At 52.5% G+C, this 19241-nt stretch overlaps 1 protein-coding gene across 2 annotated transcripts; it reads right to left on the bottom strand.

The window, feature by feature from the left end:
• Positions 1-6744: 6744 nt before the first annotated feature.
• Positions 6745-18074, bottom strand: RHBDD2 (rhomboid domain containing 2). Of its 2 annotated transcripts, none has more exons than XM_029948764.1 (4): positions 17829-18074; positions 15424-15831; positions 10436-10586; positions 6745-7692 (listed from the first exon to the last, which is right to left on the bottom strand). In XM_029948764.1, the coding sequence occupies exons 1-4, from the start codon at positions 18013-18015 to the stop codon at positions 7335-7337; spliced, it is 1104 nt and encodes a 367-aa protein (XP_029804624.1). In that variant the 5' UTR covers positions 18016-18074; the 3' UTR covers positions 6745-7334. The 2 variants fall into 2 exon arrangements, with proteins under 2 accessions (XP_029804624.1, XP_029804625.1); XM_029948765.1 differs by lacking the exon at positions 17829-18074 and adding an exon at positions 15904-15990.
• Between the last annotated feature and the right edge of the window lie 1167 nt (positions 18075-19241).

The following is a 19241-nucleotide window of genomic DNA, read 5'->3' as shown; positions in this document are numbered from 1 at the left end:
ACCAGGGGCCCACTGCCTCCCCTAACCTGGGTGAGAGGGGGCGTCAGCTGAGGCACACAGGAAGGACCCAAACCTCACCTGGCCCCACATGACCCAGTTGTACAGCCTTGGGCAGGGCTCTTCTATCTACACCCCTGTAAATAGGTCAGCTGCAGGGGCCCAGCGGCTGCAGAGATTGGCCAGACGTCCCCAGATGTCTGACTTCTGGCACTCAGTAGACAGTCAGTACTGGGTTTTCTTGGAAGACCACGCTGGAAAACAAAGAAACCAGACGGGTGCTGGGGAGGGACTAGGTCCCATTAGCAGCCACAAGATTTGGGTGCCCCCAAACCCCATCAGGCCAGGACTTGGTGTTTTTATTTCTCCCAGGCCAGAGGCCAAGAGCACTAGAGAGCTGTTCTCTAGAGACAGAGAGCTAGTCCCCCATCCTGCACCAGCCCCTGGACCACCAGGGTGGGAGTCAGAAGTGAAGACCAAGGACAGGGATTGCCAAGCAACCCTCAAGACTTGAATGGCAGCTTTGCATATGGTGGGGAGGGGGCCAGGTGAGAGGAGGGGCTCCTGAGGGGTCAGAGGGAAGGGGAGACAGGGTGCCATGGGGGGAAGGAGTGACAAAGGCGAAGGCACTCAGTCTCCCCGCCCCCATACATGCATACACAGGCACATAGATATGTGAACAAGTATGCGCACACGCACACACACACACACACATACACACACACACGTGCGTGCACACACATACACAGAACTCTGAGAAGACCCGTGTTGGTTAAGCGATAGCCAGCAGAGACATTTTGGCCCTGCACCTGGCAGCCCGGACAGTGGGAAGAATAGGGCAGGACCAGCAAGCTGAAGACCTAAGTGTCCATCAGGACTCTGTCTTTACTGACCAAGTTACTTCTTTCCCTGAGCCTCAATATGCTCATCCATAAAATGGTCGTAAGAGTCTGTGCCTCCCTGGCTTAGGTGACAGGCTCAGGACCCCCAAAAGCCTGTTGGAGAGAATGAAGCCAGATCTCAGGACTCAGCTCAGGATTTTGCCTTTCAGGACCGGTGATGGGGGTTGGGGCCAGGCTCCCTAAGGCTGGAGAGGGCTGGGACTGTTACCTAACACCACCCAGAGCCTCCCAGGGCCAGTGGAAACCTGAGCTCCAGCCCCCTTCTCCCTGTGGCCCACTGTAACCTGACTCCCTGCTGGACCCTGGTTCTCAGGAAAGCTGAACCTCTCCCAGGTGCAGAACCCTCCAGGAGGGCCCAGCACCCTTGGGGAGGGAACGGCCCAGGGCCTGCAGGGAGGCCCATGTGTCTTGCATTAGGACTGGGATTGCCTCATGAGGGGTTGGGACTGGACTCCAAGTAGACGGGTCTGTCCCAAACATCCCAGGGGGCTTGCTGACACCAAGGGGGACTGAGCCACATTGGCTCGGAGGCCTGGGCAGAAGCTGACACAGGGCCAGAGTGGGAAGGGGCTGTGCTTATCCAGAGAAGGCAGTCTCTGGAAGCAATGGGAGCTCTATACTCCGTGCAGCTTCCAGACAGGCTTCTTTCCTCTCAGGACCAGAGGGGATCAAAGGGCCTTTCCCACACAGCCAGCGGTGTCCCTGAGCTGAGCAGGCCTGCACGAGGGCCTTTCCCACTGGACAATAGGCAAGTCACTGCACTGTGTCCCCTGCACCTTCAGACGTTCCCACCTGCTCCCACTAGGTCCCATCATGTTGAACACACACACACACACAGATGCATCCACCCTGGTGTTTCACTCCCATGCACACTTCTCCCTGGTCCATTATGGGGTTCCCCTGAGGAAGAAAGACTGGGGTGCTGGTATGGGGAGCCACCACCCACCCCCGGCCCCAGGAGAGGCTCCTCCTTGCATCCCGAGTAAAAAGAAGGGAAACCAGATTGGTGGAATGTGACACTTGTGGTTCAGGCCAGCTGTCTTCCTTTACAGGACAGGGAGGGACTCGCATTCCCTGCTCTCCCAGTATTCATGGCCAAGGTGACAGAGAGCGTTCCTCCAGCTGGCAGAGCCCTGGGGGCCTCTGGGATGGCAGGGAGGGGAAGGGTTCAGGGCAGGTGGGATCTGGGGAGTGGGGCCCTCACACTCAACCCTTCCATTGGGGGCATCTGGCTATGCCCGACCTCACCTCTGAGGCCAGGTGACATTCCTGTGCCCTGAGCCCTGAGAGTTAAAGAAGAACCACACCTGGGAGTGGAGACCAACAGAACAAACAGGAGGCTCAAGGGTTTTAAATTCCTTCTCCGCCAACCACAGGAACGCCCCTGGGCAGCCCAACATACAGAGATTCAGAGAGATCTGGCTCACACTTTGGCAGAGATTTCAGGCCCATAGAAGGATCTGGTCTGCTGGTCCCTAAACACCCTCCCTCCTCAAGCCCCCTGAGTCCACAGCGTGCGCAGGCAGCAGCCCCAGGGCGAGAGGCCCTATTTCAGCCTGCTTTACTGCTGGGTGACTTTGTGTGGCTCCCCTCACACTCGGGCACAGTCAAACAAGCAGAGAAGGCCCCCTGGGGGTCCCCACTACCTGCAGGATTAAGTCCAGACCCCTTAGGCCGGGCCTCAGAGCCCTTCCCACCAGGCCCCTGTGGCCTCTCCACGTCCACATTTCCCTGTGGACGCTTCCTCACCCCACGTTCTGGTCTAGCCAGGCCCAACACATCCGTCTTGGCACACACTCCTCTCCCAGAGCACCCTTCTCCTCATTCCGTCCTGGAGAGGCCTGCTCAGCCCTCTGGGCTCGGGTTCGCGGATCACCTCCTCTGAGATGCCTCCCCTGGGTCCCTGCAGTGCTGGCTGCTCGCTTCTCTACGCTCTGCAGGAGGTGAGCGGAGGTGTCTCCGGGACTGCTGGGGCTTCTGTCCCCCTTTCCAGAACACGCTGGGACCAAGCCTTGCCGTCTTTGCGTGCCCAGCCCAGATGAGGCCCAGGAGGCAGCAGGGACTCAGTAACTATTTGATGAGAGAATGAAGGAAGGAAGAGTGAATGAATGGATGAGCAAACGGGTGAGGGTGGTCATTGCCAGGGCTCAGACTCCCAGGATCTATCATCCTTGACCAGGGGGGCTCACAGCATGAACATGGCCTCCCACGCCATGTGCAGATTCCCAGGGAAACAAGCACTTATTAAGCACTTACTGTGTGCATCACCCCCCAGCCACTCTGTTCTGTTCTGAGAACATGTCCGGCTCTCTGCTCTTGTTCCTCTGTCTACTTAGGAACATTTTTCATCCTGATCCTCTCACGGCTGCTCCTTAGAATCCTTCAGGTCTCAGTGGTGATGTTGCCTCCTCCAGGAGGCCTTCCCTGATCTAACGTTGCCACTCTCTGTGTCTCATCAACCAGCTTTCCTGCCCCTCGCGGTGCTCTCATTAATTCATGGTTCTGTTTGTCTGTTTGCTAATTGTCTTTCCCTCCCTGCCTCCAGACACGCACACACAGACCACTAAGCTCTTGGAAGGCAGGCATTGGTGACCTTGCCATTAGTGAACTGGTGACTCACCACTGTGCCTCCTGCACCTGGAATGGGTGATTGGCACACAAGTAGGTGCTCCATACATGTACAGTGAAGGAATGATCATGAGCTTTGCCAGGGGGTCCCTGGCCTCTACTGGACAGACACCTGTCAAAGAAGGCCACCTCATACAGTTTGTCACCGATAAGCAGACAGAGCCTTTCCAGCCCCCATAGGAGCTGTGCTTGTCAGACGCACAGCACCTCAGGTGCCTCCGTGCAGGCCCCTCATGCTGGCAGCCTCCTTAAAGGCCAGGGTTCCTCTCTCTACTCTGCAGGGGACAGGATGGAAGGTCAGCAAGGAGCGGAGCACAAGTCAAATTCTAGAAAGAAGTGTTTTTTACCCTCTCCCTCTCTGTTGTGTCTATAATCTCCTTGTAAGGAGCAGGTGCAATTGTCTCTCTTTCCAGACCAGGACCTGAGGCTCGAGGAAGCTGGGTGAGTTGCCCTTAGAGCCAGGGAGAGGAGCTGGAGACTTGAGCCTCCCCTCTGCCTTCTCATCAGAGTGCCTCCCTGGGCCCTCAACCAGTTCTGTGCTGCACAACACGCCCCTGCACTGACCCAGCCTCCGCCCAGTGTGGAGACCTAGGGGGGCAGGGTAGGGAGCTGAAGGCCCTAGTTTATATTCACCAGAGGCTCTGGTTTCTTCCCAGGGCCTCAGGCCATCTCTGCCTGCACACCCTGGTGACTTCACAGTTGAACTGACCTAAATGGCACACCTCCCCTGCCTCCCCCTCCACACCACTCCCACTACCACCCTCTATGGCCCCCTCTGCTCCTTGACCCTGCCCTGCCTGCAGACCACCTCCCTCTTTCAGCCCTCCTATTTCCAGCAGGGTACCAGTCACCCAAGTTCAAAATTTCACTCCATTTCCCACTTCCCACCCTCTTCTCTCCCTCCCATTAAGTGAAAGCAGGGATGCTGTGGAATCAACAGGTTGTGAGTGGGGAGATGGCGAGGGGCAGGGTGGGGGCCTTGGGCGGAGCCTTGAGCGTCAGCCAAGGCCTCCCCTGGACTCTACCTGCAGCTGGTGGGGGGCTCCCTGAGGCTCTGAGCAGGACGGTAATGTGCCAAATCTAGGCTTTTGGGGAGAGGAAACTGTCTGTATCCGTCTCTCAAATCTACTGTGACAAATCACCACAACCGGGTGGCTTCAGACAACAGAAATTTTTTCTCACAGTCCTGAAACCCAGAAGTCCAAAATCGAGGCATCGACAGGGCCATGCTTCCTCAGAAAGCTCTGCGAAGGAATCTTTCCCTGGCTTCTTCCTAGCTTCTGGTAGATTCCAGAGATCGTTGGTGTTTCTTGGCTTATGGACTCAGCCTCCAGTGTCTGCCTCTGTCTTCACACAGCTGCCCTCTCCCTGGGTCTCTTAAAAGGACACCAGGTCTTGGATTTAGGACCCACCCTACTCCTGTAGGACTTCTTAACTGGATGACATCTGCAAGGACCTTATTTCCAAATAAGGTCATGTTCACAGAGACTGGGGTTAGGATTTTGACATATCTAATGAGCACGGAATAATGGTTTTCTCTGAAGCTGAATGTGCTGCCTCCTTTGTCCTGAGACAGCCGTGGTTAGTGCCTCTCTCCTTCCCTCTCTGTGCAAGGGTGTGTGTTGGCATTCCACTGGTTTCCAGTTTTCCAGGTCAGGGGGCCTCCAAAGAGGGCATGAAAAGCATTGCTGAATTTCAATTTCATATTTGGCCATCCCTCCCACCCCCGGGCTTCCAAAAGGCAGGGATCACCTGCTCGTCTATCCGTTCAACAAATATTTATCGAGCGCCAGCTCCATATGCCCTGTGGACTCACCTTTGTCTTGATCTCTTGTCCGAGCCCAAGCCTTAGCACGCAGTGTTCGTGGACAGGGGACAGGAACCTGGGGCAGGGGGCTGGGATCCCTGCCAGGCCCTAGAAAACACGCTGCAGTCAGACCAACAGAAGCCAGGGGGCCACCCAGACTTGGCAGAACCGGCTCAGAGCAGGGGTTGTCACAGGGGTCTGGGTTGGGGGCCGCATCCCTGGTAGAAGTGTCAGTGGAAGAGACAGTTGGGCTGAATGAGCTCTGAGTCCCCTCCAGCTGTGCCACTCAGGGACCTGTGACAGGGCTCGTCAGCCTGATCATCCCCATGGCCTCCACAGCAACAACCACCCAGTCCAAACGGTGAGGCCAGACACAAGGGATGTGACCCTGTCACACAGGGAACACGCGGTCCTCTTACCTGCTTTTGGACACAGGCCTGGGACGGGAGTGTCAGGGAAACGTTTGCAGAGACAGGCAGAAGCCTGCACTCACCAAGTGACACCGCGGGACCGGTGCCCTGGGTGCTTGAGCAGAGGCCCCAGGACGAGCCCTGCCCGACTCGCTCTATACTTGCACACAACACTCAGCCGTGGTCTGGGCACCCCCAACTCCTCAGCTGGTGAATCCTACTGCACAGTCTGTCCCCCACCCCCCTCGCCCAGGGCAAGCCACCCAGTGTGTGCCTGTCACTGTCACCATGGGGGCTGGGTGGACTTGTGGGCATGTGGATAGCCACTTCTCATACCCAGGACCTATGAAAAAGCCAGTACAGGGTGGGCCATTCACCAGCTGGAATGAATGAAGGTCACGCCTTATCAGGTCTATGAAGACCTCTGCCAGTTGGCGTAACTCCTTGACCAAGGGGCTCCAGCCGATGGATCAGAAGCCACAGCCCTCAGGTCGGGCAGGCACCTGTGGGCTCAGGCATTCCTGGCCTTGTCCTGCCCGCCCTCAGAGGGACTGGCCCCTGCAAATTCCATTTCCTGGGCTTGCCTGCCAGTGGGTTCTGGCTAATCTGGGCCACAGGAAGCCCTGACTGTAGATCAAACGATGGGCAGAGGAGCTGGCCTCTTCTCAGTGCCTCTGGCTTCCGATGCCAGTACCACCTGTGCCCGTGTCACTCTCCGGAGGTCCTGCCAGGCAGCCGTCCTTGTTGGTCCCAGTGTGTAGCAGTGGTAGCTTCCTGCCATCACCACGCTCGGGGTTGTCCGAGCTTCCTGGTTCCACCTTTGGCTACCCCAGCATCTTTGCTGCCCCCTCCCCCCTGCCCTGCCCTCTACGTCAGGTCCCCATGGTCGTCTGCTGGTTCAACCCAGATCCACCTCTTCTTTGTGGTCACACCCCTCCACCGCTGCCCAGCCCTGCTCTCTCCAGCCCCGGCCAGACCATGAAGAGACCACACACAACCGGCAGGTTGGAGGCTGTTTCTTTATACAAAGGTAATCAACACTATGGATCCTTCAGCAGGCAGCTGTGGCTCACAGTGGCCCATCTCACCGCCTGTGGGGCTGGGCTGCTGTTGGGGAGAAATACTACACGGGCTGGGGACCGCCCAGCTGGGGGCTCCAGAAGGGCAGACACAGACACGTGGGCACTAGAACCAAGAGCACCACACACAAAGGGAGGAAACACGGAGCTAGGACCGGCCACTGGCAGCCACTTTCGACCCTGGTCACCAGGAGTTCTCTGGGAGGCAGGGCGGCAGGTGGGAGGGGCCCCAGGCCTGGAGCCCAGAAGCCCAGATGCGCCACTACAAACTACGTGACTTTACGTGACCGCAGAGCGCCTCGCCCTCGGCGTCTGTAAACTGGAGACGATAAATCGCACTTCACAAAACTGCTGTGAGGATGAACAGGGTTCCAGGTATATATCAAAATACTCAACACAGAGCCTGGCACATAGAGGTGTTTGATAAATAATCTTTTGTAAAGAAACTCTTAGCTCAGCTTGGAGAGGACCTTCTTCAGAGACGGGAGAGAACTTCCCCAGAGATTCTCTATCAGGGGATCAGGACCCTTGAGCACTCCTTGGGGCCAGCAGCCGCTGGCACGGCCAGGGTCCCAGAAACCACAGTGCCAGGGCAGTTGAGAGGGGTGGGGGGCTGGACCCCCAGGGAGGCCCCCGCGGTAGCTGGGTAGACAGCGGAGGAGTTAGGGGTGGTGCCGAAATGGTTCTGCACGTAACACAGGCCGGCCGCTGGCTGGTACGGAGGCAGGCTGGGCGCATGGCCTGGCGCGCAGGCTGGCCAGGGCGCTAGTTTCTGGCCACTGGCGTGCTGCAGCTGGGCGACAGGGAGGCTCGGGGACAGGTGCGGGTGGCCACTCTGCGTGGGGTAGGAGCCGGGCACAGGGTTCAGCCTGGAAAGGAACAAGAGAGAAAATGGTCATTCCCACAGTGACGCCAAGGCCAGCAGCTGTCATCGTACACGAGAAAAGCTTGGGGTCACTGTACCGCTTTATCTGGCAACACGCTTTGGCCATTTTCTGGTACTAGCTCTGAGCACCAAGTGGGGAGAAAGGTTAATCTGAGCCGGTCGGGGACCAGGCCCTGAGAGGGAAGCACCCATTCACAGGCCTGCGGCAAGCCTGTAGGATGAAGGGACCCTGAGCTCCTAAGGCCACTTGAGGTGGAACTGCTCACAGACTGTGCCACCTGGATGGAGGCAGAACCAGATCACAGCCGTCAGTGTGTCTGTGGCCAGCGCAGCAACTGCACACAAAGAGAACGGGCCAACCTCTGAGGGAGGAAGGCAGGTGGGCCTCTAATGGGTAACTCAGGGCTCCGGCCGAGCCTTGACTACTGGGAGGTTTTCTACCCGTGGCTTCAGGAATGAAGACTCACAGCTCAGTCCTGGCGGCAGGAACCAACGAGCCAGATGCACAGAGCTGCCCATGCAGAGACGACAGACCTCACCACAGACCATGTGGCTGAGACCACGAATGGAGACACAGCCTGAGAGTTTTATCCGCTAGACTTGGGTGCAGAGTTCCAAATACAGAGAAGGACTCTCAATACCACTGATGTTTGTGTTAGATGACTGGATGGAATCTGTATATATTTCAATTAGAACCTGATTTTATGGGGCACCTGGGTGGCTCAGTCAATTAAGCGTCTGACTTCAGCTCAAGTCATGATCTCATGGTTCATGAGTTTGAGCCCCGTGTCGGGCTCTGTGCTGACAGCTTGGAGCCTGGAGCCTGCTTCAGATTCTGTGTCTCCCTCTCTCTCTGCCCCTCTGCTTGCGCTCTGTCTCTCTCTCCCCCTCTAAAAAATTAACATTAAATATAATAAAGAAAAAGAACCCAATTTTACAAATCAGCTGCTTAAGAACAGAAACAAAGCACTTAACAGCACTCCTGGGATTCTTAAAAATAGAGGATTTGGGCCACCAGAAGCTCTCCAAGAGCCTTCAAGGATGCAAAGCTGTCCAGACTGCAGAACTGCCAAGACAAACACGCATGTTGTAACGCCTGTGCCCCCTGCCAGGCCACCTGAGGCATCACGTTCTGTTCTGAGGGCCTGTATCAGGCCTGATAACGAAGGATAGCATGCCATGCTCTGTGAGGAACATGGAAGGAACCGAGGGGTCACTGTCTGCCTGACTCTGATCTGTCCGCCATCATGAAACAGAATCAGATGGACACCCAAGTGTCCCAGCTACAGAGAGGCAGCTGTGATTCAGCAGGGGAGAACTTTCTCATTCATGATGGGCCCGCAGCCAGGAAGGGGGCGTCTGAGAGGGGGGTTCCTTCACAGGGTGCAAGTTGGCACCCAATGACTCCTTAAGTCCCCTCTCGAGTTTGCGAGAACAATAATTAAAAGTCTAAAAGCCACAATACACCTACATTTCAACAGGCTCCCACACATTTAGATCCCAGGGATCACCTGCTGAATCAAACTGGATGTGTGTACATTTTTAACTTTCCCAGTACTCCCCAGCAGTGACCTCCCCCACCAGTGTCCCCGGCCTGGAGGAAATGGTCAGAGGGCCCTGAGCTGGTGAAGGCCGGGGCATCCACCTCCCGATATCTGCTACAAACAGCTTCCAATTGAACCGAAACCCAGCTGATAGGATGGCCTGGAGCACACAGTCTATTCTACAGCTGGCTAAAGGTAGAAAAGCGCCAGTGGCAAAGCATCTGAACCTCACAGTGAGTCCTTTCCTTTGGGGAGACCACTGAAGGAAAGAAAACTTCCTACATGGTGAAGTCTAAGCATGGATGCAACCAGAGGCCAGCAGTGGGGAACAGTGGAAAGGGGGTGCACTGGACCTGGAAGAAGTGACCTAGTCCGAGACTGGGCTCTCCTACCCCCATTACCTAGAGAAAGCCTCTTGTCCTCCTTGGGCCTCCTCTCTGGTAGGGAGTGAGACCACGTGAGCATAGGCAGCTTGCCTAGCACCTTCCATGGAGTGGGTGAGCCTGGATTAGCAGACTGAAACCTCACCTCTTGCTGGGTGGCTGGGAAAACTCTAACTCTCAGGTCCTGGGCTGTTTCACGTCTAAGCCTCCTAGCCAGTTGTGTGGACTGTCTGCTTCTTAACCCATGCTCCATGCCAGAGCCCAAGTGGACCTGTGCAGGGTGCGTGTCAGCGCCCAGGGCTGGTCACAACACTAGATGGGGGCACTCTGTCCCACAGTCTGTCACAAGTCCCTCAGGGTGATGCATGAGTGGTTTCAAACCCTCCCCTTTCCCATTCCATCTGGGCAGAGTCTAGAGTGCTTAGAAGACAGTTGTGCAAGCAGGTTCTGGGCCCAGACCTGCTCACACCCTGTGCCTTCCTCCCATGATCCTGAGCCAGCCACCCTCTCTCTGTACAGGGCCTGGAATTGCTTCAAGAATAAGCTTCAAGGGGCGCCTGGGTGGCTCAGTCGGTTAAGCATCTGACTTCGGCTCAGATCATGATCTCACGGCTTGTGGGTTCAAGCCCCGCGTTGGGCTTTGTGCTAACAGCTCAGAGCCGGGAGCCTGTCTTCAGATTTTGTATCTTCCTCTCTCTCTGACCCTCCCCTGCTTGCGCTGTCTCTCTCTGTCTCTCAAAAATAAATAAAAAATGTAAAAAAAAAAAAAAGTATAAGCTTCAAGAATTCTGTAACTTACTTCCGGTTGTGGGCTGCCCTTCTTTCAGCTGAAGAGCCCGAGATGTACTTGAACACCGAAATCCTCCTCATCAGGCTGAAGGGGAACTTCTGGTCGAGCTTCAGTGCTACCCGCTCTGAGAGGTCAATGGAATAGCAGTAGGTGAGGCCATCTGAGGTTGACATATTAAGCAAAATTGGAGGCAGCTCAGGGGAGGAGGGCTGGACACTCCTCACAGAGTACAGGTTCCCACGTTTATTCTACAGTGGGATTAGCGCCCATTCTACCACAAGCTCGAGCTCAGCGGAAACCGAGAGTTGAGTTTCTATTTGCTGCACCTCTGAGGGAACACGAACCAACAGGGAGGGGGAAGGGACGGATTGGTGCCGACACCTCACCTGCCCCGAGCCGACCTGGCCCATCCCTTGAGCCCTGTCATTCCTGCAATCTGTCAAGCCAGCACACTCCTCTGTCCCTGCCGTGGAAGGAGGCAGGAGGCTGTCCTAGTGCGCTCTGGGAGGAACGACATCTTCCTATGCTTTTGTCCCCAAACAGAAGACACCTTGCCTCAACATGACCGAGAGAGCTTCACGCAGGCCTCTTGGGCAGCAATTCCCCCACGCTGTCACCATCCCAAGTGAGGCACTCTGGCCATCTGAACCATGTCAACCCACCACTGCCTGGGCAGCCATGGAGATTCAGCTTTGTCTGTCTGTCCGTCCATCCAGCCATCAGACAAATATTTACTGAATATCTGTTACACAGCAGGAACGAAGGAATGAATAGTGCCGGACAAGGAGTAAGTCACTTGGGGAGAGTAAGTGGTGATAAGCAAAAGTTTATCTGGAAGACCAGGCTGGGGACCCCAACCTAGTTGAGGGAGATCAAGAAGGCTTTCTCTAGGAAGTGACAGGCATGCTGAACCTAAATTGTGAGCAGCAGTAGCTGGCAGAGGGTGGCGATGGAGACAAGGCTGTATGGAAGCACCCAGAGTGTTCCTGAAGGCGGTGCCACTGGCTGTGTGAGCAAGACAGTTCTTTGTGGGGCCAGACTGTTTCACTTGGCATCTCCAGCCACCGGCCATTAAGTGGCAGTAGCACTTAGTCATTGTGACAATCGAAAATGCCCCTGCGTGTTGCTAAATTCTTTCAGGGAGAAGGACATCTCCAAACGCTGATTTCCGGGGATAACTGATGCTGTGAGGGAGTCCAAAGGTGTCGCAGCTGATGACTTCAGAATGATCTCAAGAACCTGTTCTGGGGCGCCTGGGTGGCTCAGTCGGTTAAGCCTCCGGCTTCGGCTCAGGTCAGATCTCACGTTCGTGGGTTCGAGCCCCGCGTCAGGCTCTGTGCTGACAGCTAGCTCAGAGCCTGGAGCCTGCTTCCGGTTCTGTGTCTCCTTCTCTCTCTGCCCCTCCCCCTCTCATGCTCTTTCTCTCTCTGTATTAAAAAATAAATAAATAAAACATTAAAAAATATTTAAAAAAAAACAAAAAACCTGTTCTGCCTCGGGCTCTGCTGAAGTCCTAACCTCAGGCTGATCCTCCCACCCTAGACAGCTGTGAGCCGGGACTCAATCTTTTACACACATGCCTTCCAACTTTAAACAGCAAACACTGCCAGGCTGTGATGCCTACGAAAAGGGAGATGGATGCAGTGAGCCTCAAGATGGAGCTGGCTCTCAGCCTGGAGGCACTTTCCGAACTACAGCATCCAAAGGGAATCCAAGCAGAGTCCAGCAATTTTTTTTTTCCTGAATTGGAGAGATAGAGTTCAGAGAGGAAAAAGTGCCGGGGATTTCAAGAGCAGAGTGATGGAGAGAAGGGAGGTGCTCAGGGAAGGAGCTCCAGAGACACGCATGGGGCTCCCAGAGTCCTTAGCTGAGTGCCAATGCGCACGCCCACAGGCCAGCCCGCCCCAAGCCGGGCAAAGAACAGCCGCTGAGCTACTGCGGGGACAACTATCCGGGAGCTGTTTGCTTAACGACTCCTGGAGCTCACATGGGGCAGGGACAGGCTTGAGTTCCAACCACACAGGGGAAAGAGACCTCCCTGACATCCAGGGCATTCAGAGAAGACTTTCAAAAGGTAATGCTTTGATAATTAACTGCCTATCAGGGAAAAAAAAAATCAACATTTGTTAAAAAAAAAAAAAGGGAAAAAACCACAACTCAGCCTTGGATAGCACAGCATTTGCAGGGCTTAGTGTAAATTAAAAAATTACGAGACATGTGAAGAAGCAAGAAAATGGGTCCATGATCTGCAGGAAAATCTGTCAAAAAGAGATCTCGAAATGATAGATGTGATGGTGTTAACGGACCAAGGTTTAAAAATAGCTACGGTAAATAGCTATTTTATAAATAGCTATTATATGTTAAGTATATGAAGGGTTTAAAGGAAATCACAAAGACAATGAAGGAACAGATAAAAAAAATCCCAACATGGAAATGAAAACTATAAAAAATAAAAAAGAGCCTCTTGAACTGAACTATAAAGCATGAGAAAGAAAACACCAAGCAGATGGGTCTAACAGCTGATCACACACTGAAGAAAAAGAGATCGCTCATCAGAAAGGCAACGCAACAGAAATCAGCTGAGCTGAAATGGAGAGGGGGAAGAAAGCTAAAAATATACAAAATAAACAGAGCCTCAGGGACCCGCTGAACAATGTAAGTAGTTAGTCTAACATATGTGCAACTGGCACCCTGGAAGGAGATGGGCAAGTAAAAAATACTTGGAGACATAATGAGGATAATTTTTTTAGACTTGTATGAAAACTGTAAACTCACTGAGCCAGGATCCAAAGACCGACTACAAGCAAGGTAAACACAAAGACAATCACTCCAAAGGCACATGATAATCAAATAGCCGAAAACCAATGATAAAAAACTGTGAAAGAAGCCAGAGGAAAACAAAGAATTATATAGGGAAAACAATAAAAACAATGACTGATTCTTCAGGAGAAAAGAATACAAACCAAGAGTAATGCAATGACGTCTTTAAAAGTGAAAATGGGCAGAGACAGTCAGATTGGGCAAACAACTATATGCTATCTACAAGAAACATGTTTCACTTATTTATTTTTAAATATTTATTTGTTTTGAGAGAGAACATGAGCAAGGGAGGGGCAGAGAGAGAGAAAGAGAGAGAGAATCCCAAGCAGGCCGTATACTGATATGCTGATAAGCATAGAGCCCAACACGGGGCTGGATCCCACGAACCATGTGCAACACGAGATCATGACCTGAACTGAAATCAAGAGTTGGGTATCTGGGGCACCTGGGTGTGGCTCAGTCAGTTCAGTGTCTAACTCTTGATTTCAGCTCAGGTCATGACCTCACAGTTCGTTGAGTTTGAGGACCACATGGGCTCTGTGCTGACAATATAGAGCCTGTTTGAGATTCTCCGTCTTCTCTCTCTGCTCCTCCCTTGCTCATGCTGTCGCTCTCTCAAAATAAATAAATAAACTTAAAAAAAAAAAAGGTTTTAAGAGTTGGGTACTTAACCAACAGAGCCAGCCAGGTACCCCAAGAAACAGGTTTTAAATTTAAAGACACAGGTCATGATCTCACGGTTTGTGGGTCGAGGCCCACGTCGGGCTCTGTGCTGACAGCTCAGAGCCTGGAGCCTGCTTCAGATCTTGTGCTTCCATCTTTCTCTGCCCCTCCCCTGCCTGTGCTCTGTCTCTCTGTCAAAAATAAACATTAAAAGTTTTTTTAATTAAAAGAGTTTCAAAATAAATGAATTAAAATTTTAAAATGATAAGAACTATGTGATCAATGTGTAGTTACCTACCCTAATTGCTTATAGAATCACAACTGAGATTTTAGAGGGCGCCTGGGTGGCTTATGGGGTTAAGGAAATCACCCTTGACTTTGGCTCAGGTCACATGATCTCACAGCACATGAGTTGGAGCCCCGTGTTAGGCTCTGTGCTGCTTGGGATTCTTTCTCCCTCTCTCTGCCCTTCCCCTGCTCAAGCATTCTTTCACTCTCAAAATAAACAAACTGAAAAAAAAGAAAGAGATTTTAAGCATGTACCTTATTCAACCTCCAACACTAACCAATTCTGATGCTGAAGAAAGTAACCCACATTGAGGCACCTGGCGGGCTCAGTTGGTTGAGCACCAGACTCTTGATCTTGGGATTGAGTTCAGCCTCACGTTGGGTGTAGAAATCACTTAAAAAAATTTTTTTTAAATAATACAAAAGGTGACCCATTGTATTGTACAATGTTCCCCTACCCCCGCAATTGCCAGAATATTTATATAAGGGATGTAAGGCTCATCTTAAGACTTTAACCACCCATTGGACCCAGTCTTTAAAAAAAATTTTTCTGGGGGCGCCTGGATGGCTCAGTCAGTTAAGCATCCAACTTCAGCTCAGGTCATGATCTCGTGGTTCGTGAGTTCGACCTCCATGTTGGGCTCTGTGCTGACAGCTTGGAGCCTGGAACCAGCTTCGGATTCTGTGTGTGTGTGTGTGTGTGTGTGTGTGTGTGTGTGTGTGTATCTTTCTCTCTGCCTCTTCCCTGTTCTCTCTCTCAAAAATATTTTTAAAAATGTTATAACTGTTTTTTCTGACAAAAAGACTAACCAAACCAAACTCGAAACCAAACAAACCTACTTCCTATTCCTTTCATGGAACTTCTCCAGCTCATGGGTATTTCAGATTCTTCCAATGAAAACTCGTGTCATAAGTAGCCAAATGCAGGGTTTAGGTCTCCGTTTACATGGGGGAAAAACTCAAGTCAGAATATTTCACTAATTGGCAATGCTATGCCGGTGTGAAAAGCTAGCTAGATACGCTGACTTTCCAGATGGGGAAATTCTGGTCTAGAGAAGGGAAGTGACCCACCCAAGACCACACGGTTTTCAAACCTGAAGCTCGAACGCAGATGACCTACATCTGAGCCCACGGCTCTACCTACGAATCCCCCCACCCCCAGACCCTCCACCGTGGGTCGCCGCTCCCCATGTCACCACCCTATATATCCCTTCCATGAAGGATACATGTTAGCCCAATCCCAAGTCCACAGACGTTACTGAGGAAGGAGGTCTGGGGAATGAGCCACGAGGCACACAGCAGGAGCCACGGCACCAGCATTGAGGGCACGACCATGCCGAAGACCAGGGCCCTCCTCATCCGGGAGCGGACGGAGTTGACGCCCAGCATGGCGAAAGCCACTGGGGTGAAGCCTCTGGCATCCTCCACCTCCCCCAGCTTCGAGAGCGAGGACACAGCTTCGAACGACAGGTAGATGATAGCGGAGAAGATGGCGAAGATCACAGTGAAGAAGCAGTGGCGGACGGTGCCCACGGTTCTCTCGAAATTGCCAGCAAAGCGCCAGATGATGATGGCACCGCACAGCAGGGAGACCGGATTCTCGTAGACAAAGATGTACGTCACCAGCCTGTAAACTGCAGAGGGGACAGGGTCAGAGGCTGGACCTCGAGGGGCTCTGAAGGAGGGAAAGCCAGGTTACAACCCACCTCGGGAAGGGGGAGTGGCTGGCTGCCAGCAGCAGTGAAAATCAGCCAGGAGCCACGAAAGGCAGTGGGAGACAACACTGAAGGACCCCAGACTTCAGTGCGACATCCAGTCCTTGCTCTCCTTCCCGGACCTGGAGCAAGTCCGTGACTAGCTTCCACGTGGGGAAAAAACAATAACACTTTTTAGCATGGGATGGTCTTGGAATTTGTAACGTGCTTCATAATCCTTTATTTTATTTTATTTTATTTTATTTTATTTTTAGGTTTTAATACTGACCTATCTCACCGGGCAGTTTGAGGGTTAATTAATTGTAACAGCTTCAAGGTGGATTGAGTGGGTATCACTTAACACTCTGTGTGCCAGTCTCCTCGCTGTAATCCTGACCTCTCCTTCCATAGGCTGTTCAGAGGAAGAAAAAAGGGACCGTGAATTATTTCGCACCTACAACGATTGTAAAACTATCACTAATAAAATATAGAACTCAGACATCTTTCTTGAAAGTGCATATCCAACCTTACAGGTAGAACAATGCTTTATGGCAATAAGACAGCAAAGAATCTTACTCCTATTTTTTCTAAAAGCAGTCACTTCTCATGTACTTTCAAGTTCCCACAGGCCAAAGCACTAAAGGGAAGAAGGGGACTGGTGAAGCAGTAATATTGAACCGTGGAGGCTGAAAGGCTTGTAGTGGAATCTTGGCTCGGTCACGTCCAGGCTGGCTGAGCTCAGTCAAGTCATGGGTCCTGTAACAGGATTACATCTGAGGACTTCAAAGGTCTCTCATCTGTCAAATACTTACATGGTCGCGATCCCCATACTCAGAGAAGCTGTGCGCTAAAGGGACAAAAGGGGAGCTCGGTTTACACCGACATCTTAAATCTCTGGGGATGCGCTCTGTGGTGTATATAGGGCGGTAGTGGGGAACAGTTTTTGATTTGAACAGGGGGCAACCATATACTTCAGGCCATGTCTGTAAGGTTTCGTGATCTGATGAGTACTTTATTATTTGTTAAAATCGTTCCAAGTACAGACTGAAATTCCAAGTACAAACGTGAAGATTCTAGAAGTAACTTCGGTATGATTTGGGTATTATAATACACCCCCAAGGCTCCAGTTCCCAAACATCACACAATTAAAAAAAAAATTCGTCCTGTCTCAACTGCTTATCTTAATAGCTCTTCAATTCCCCATTAACGCCTCTTTCACCTAAAAAATGAGGAATAATGAAGCCTACTTCACAGCATGGAGATTAAAGCTCGGGAGTGTGTGCTTTGCAAAACAACAAAAGCTATACAAATTTCCCATTTTCCTCACCAGAAAAGAATGGGGAAGAGACAGAGACTACGAACGTCTCTCATGAGCAGATGTTTATATTCAATCACCTACAGAAAACAAACACCTCTCCCAAGGCCTCACCACTCCCATGAGCTGGGAATAGGGTGTCCGGATTAAGATATATGCAACTAAGCAGAAGAAATTCTAAACCCCAAAGAGGCCAAAACGCTTATAGGGAGTGGTCACAGACGATGCTTAAGTGTCTGTATGAAGGCCAGAGCGGCATTTTTTGCCAGTGGGGAGGTTAGGAGGTGTGTGTGCGATGGGAGAGGAAAAAATTCCTCCTCGGAGACACAGCGTGAGTGAACGAAGCCGGTTGCTAGCGAATGGGGCGTGGGGCCTTAACCAGGCTGGTGGCGCCAGGGAAGGGAACAAATTCAGGTAGGTTAGGATTACAGATGGGAGTAATGGGAAGATGGGACTCTGGAGGGACAACAACGTGGGATATGGGCCTGGTCCTCCAGGAGGGGAGTACGATGAAGCAGATGGAGTGGCTGGAGGTGCTACCCTGCGGCTCGGTCACAGAGATGGCCTGGCGAGGTGGGAGGAAGAGGGCTGGCCCTCGCGGCCCGGCGCTGCCTCTGCTCACCTTGCCAGTTGCGCAGGGCCTCGGACCGCAGCGAGAGGCCCGAGGGCGCCAGGGGCGGCTGCAGCAGGAACAGGCGGGGCCCGGACACCAGTAGCGAGAGCAGCGCGGTGAAGAAGGTGGCGGATGGCACCTCGGGACACAAGGACCAGCTCCGAGACCCGGCCTCCGAGACCACGATGGCCGCCATCGCGCCGCGCCCAGCCTAGGCGCTGGCTAGTCCTGGGCTCCTTCCGCCTCCCTGCGGCGGTCTCCCCTGGCAACAGCGGCGGAGAGGCCGGAAGCCCCGCCTCCTCAAGGCCCCGCCTCACGCCGAACTGTCCAATCCGGTCGCGCTGCCAGCCTCCCGCGCGCTCGCCGCAGGGAGTCGGAGCAGCAGCGCCCTCTGGCGGGCAACCCTGGGGCCCCGCGCATGTGCGACCGCTTCAGGGTCGTCGGTTTGAATTCCATACCTTCGGCTCCAGATGCCTAATGATGACTGTGTCTTGCGGTTTACAGAGCTCTTTCACTCCCACACACGCACACACACGCACACACGCACTGACTTATCTGTGCGTATCCCGATGAGGAAACTGAGGTCTGAGAAGGGCCCTGAGTAATTCATTTGAATGGCAAAAACAGAATTTGAACTCAGATTCTCCCAACTGCTAGTCTGGAATTGGCTGGGAGTACAGCCGGGGCAGCTTTCAGTGGCTGGATTGGAGAGGAAGGGGCAGGAGGTGAAGTTTGAAGCGTTAGATTGTAATATAAGCACCTTAACTCTCAGGTCTATTTCAACACTTTAAACCGGGCAGCGTACAGCTATTGTAGGTAGGTTGTTTCCGTGATGCTCAAGAAGGCGAGGCAACCTGCCTAAGATCACAGGCGGAAAGTGGTAGGATTAGGATTTGAATCTGGTTTGCGATGCTCCAATTTTCTGCCCTTTTCACTATTTTCCCCTCCTATCCCGCCTACTGCTACCTGTATGTAAATTTGACTCGAAGCCACACGGATTACTGAAAAGGAAATAAAGCTTCGCTCTTTGTACTGGACATTCATGTCCATTCTCTGGCCCTACTCTGCGCACTCCGTAGTTCTGACAGCGTCTGTGTTCCCATGGGCCTCAGGAAGAGAACCTGAGATTCTTTGTGTCCTTTGTTGTGTTCAGTACTAAAATATAACCATATAATTTCCTGGAGATTATACACACACACATACATACACACACACATACATATATATATATACACACACACATATATATACATGCACACACATATATAGTAATGGGACACATTTAAATTTATTTACTTATTTATTTTTAAATTTCTTTTTATATCTTTATTTTGAGAGACAGAGACAGAGAGTGAGCTGGGGAGGGGCAGAGAGAGAGAGGGAGACAAAAAATCTGAAGCAGGCTCCAGGCTCTGAGCTGTC

The sequence above is a fragment of the Suricata suricatta genome, chromosome 8 (genome assembly GCF_006229205.1).
Source record: "Suricata suricatta isolate VVHF042 chromosome 8, meerkat_22Aug2017_6uvM2_HiC, whole genome shotgun sequence".
NCBI classification, from domain to species: Eukaryota; Metazoa; Chordata; class Mammalia; order Carnivora; family Herpestidae; genus Suricata; species Suricata suricatta.
Note: the sequence above shows the minus strand (reverse complement) of the source record. Positions and strands in the feature narration are given on the sequence as shown.

What these genes read in the sequence shown, in the direction of transcription:
- RHBDD2 (XM_029948764.1), bottom strand. Translation starts at nt 18,015, where the DNA reads ATGGCGGCCATCGTGGTCTCGGAGGCCGGGTCTCGGAGCTGGTCCTTG. An exon ending in ACTTGGGATTGGGCTAACAT is followed by an intron (nt 10,587 to 15,423) that starts GTATCCTTCATG and finishes TGTCAACCTCAG; the next exon opens with ATGGCCTCACCTACTGCTAT. An exon ending in AGGGCAGCCCACAACCGGAA is followed by an intron (nt 7,693 to 10,435) that starts GTAAGTTACAGA and finishes GTTCCTTTCCAG; the next exon opens with GCTGAACCCTGTGCCCGGCT.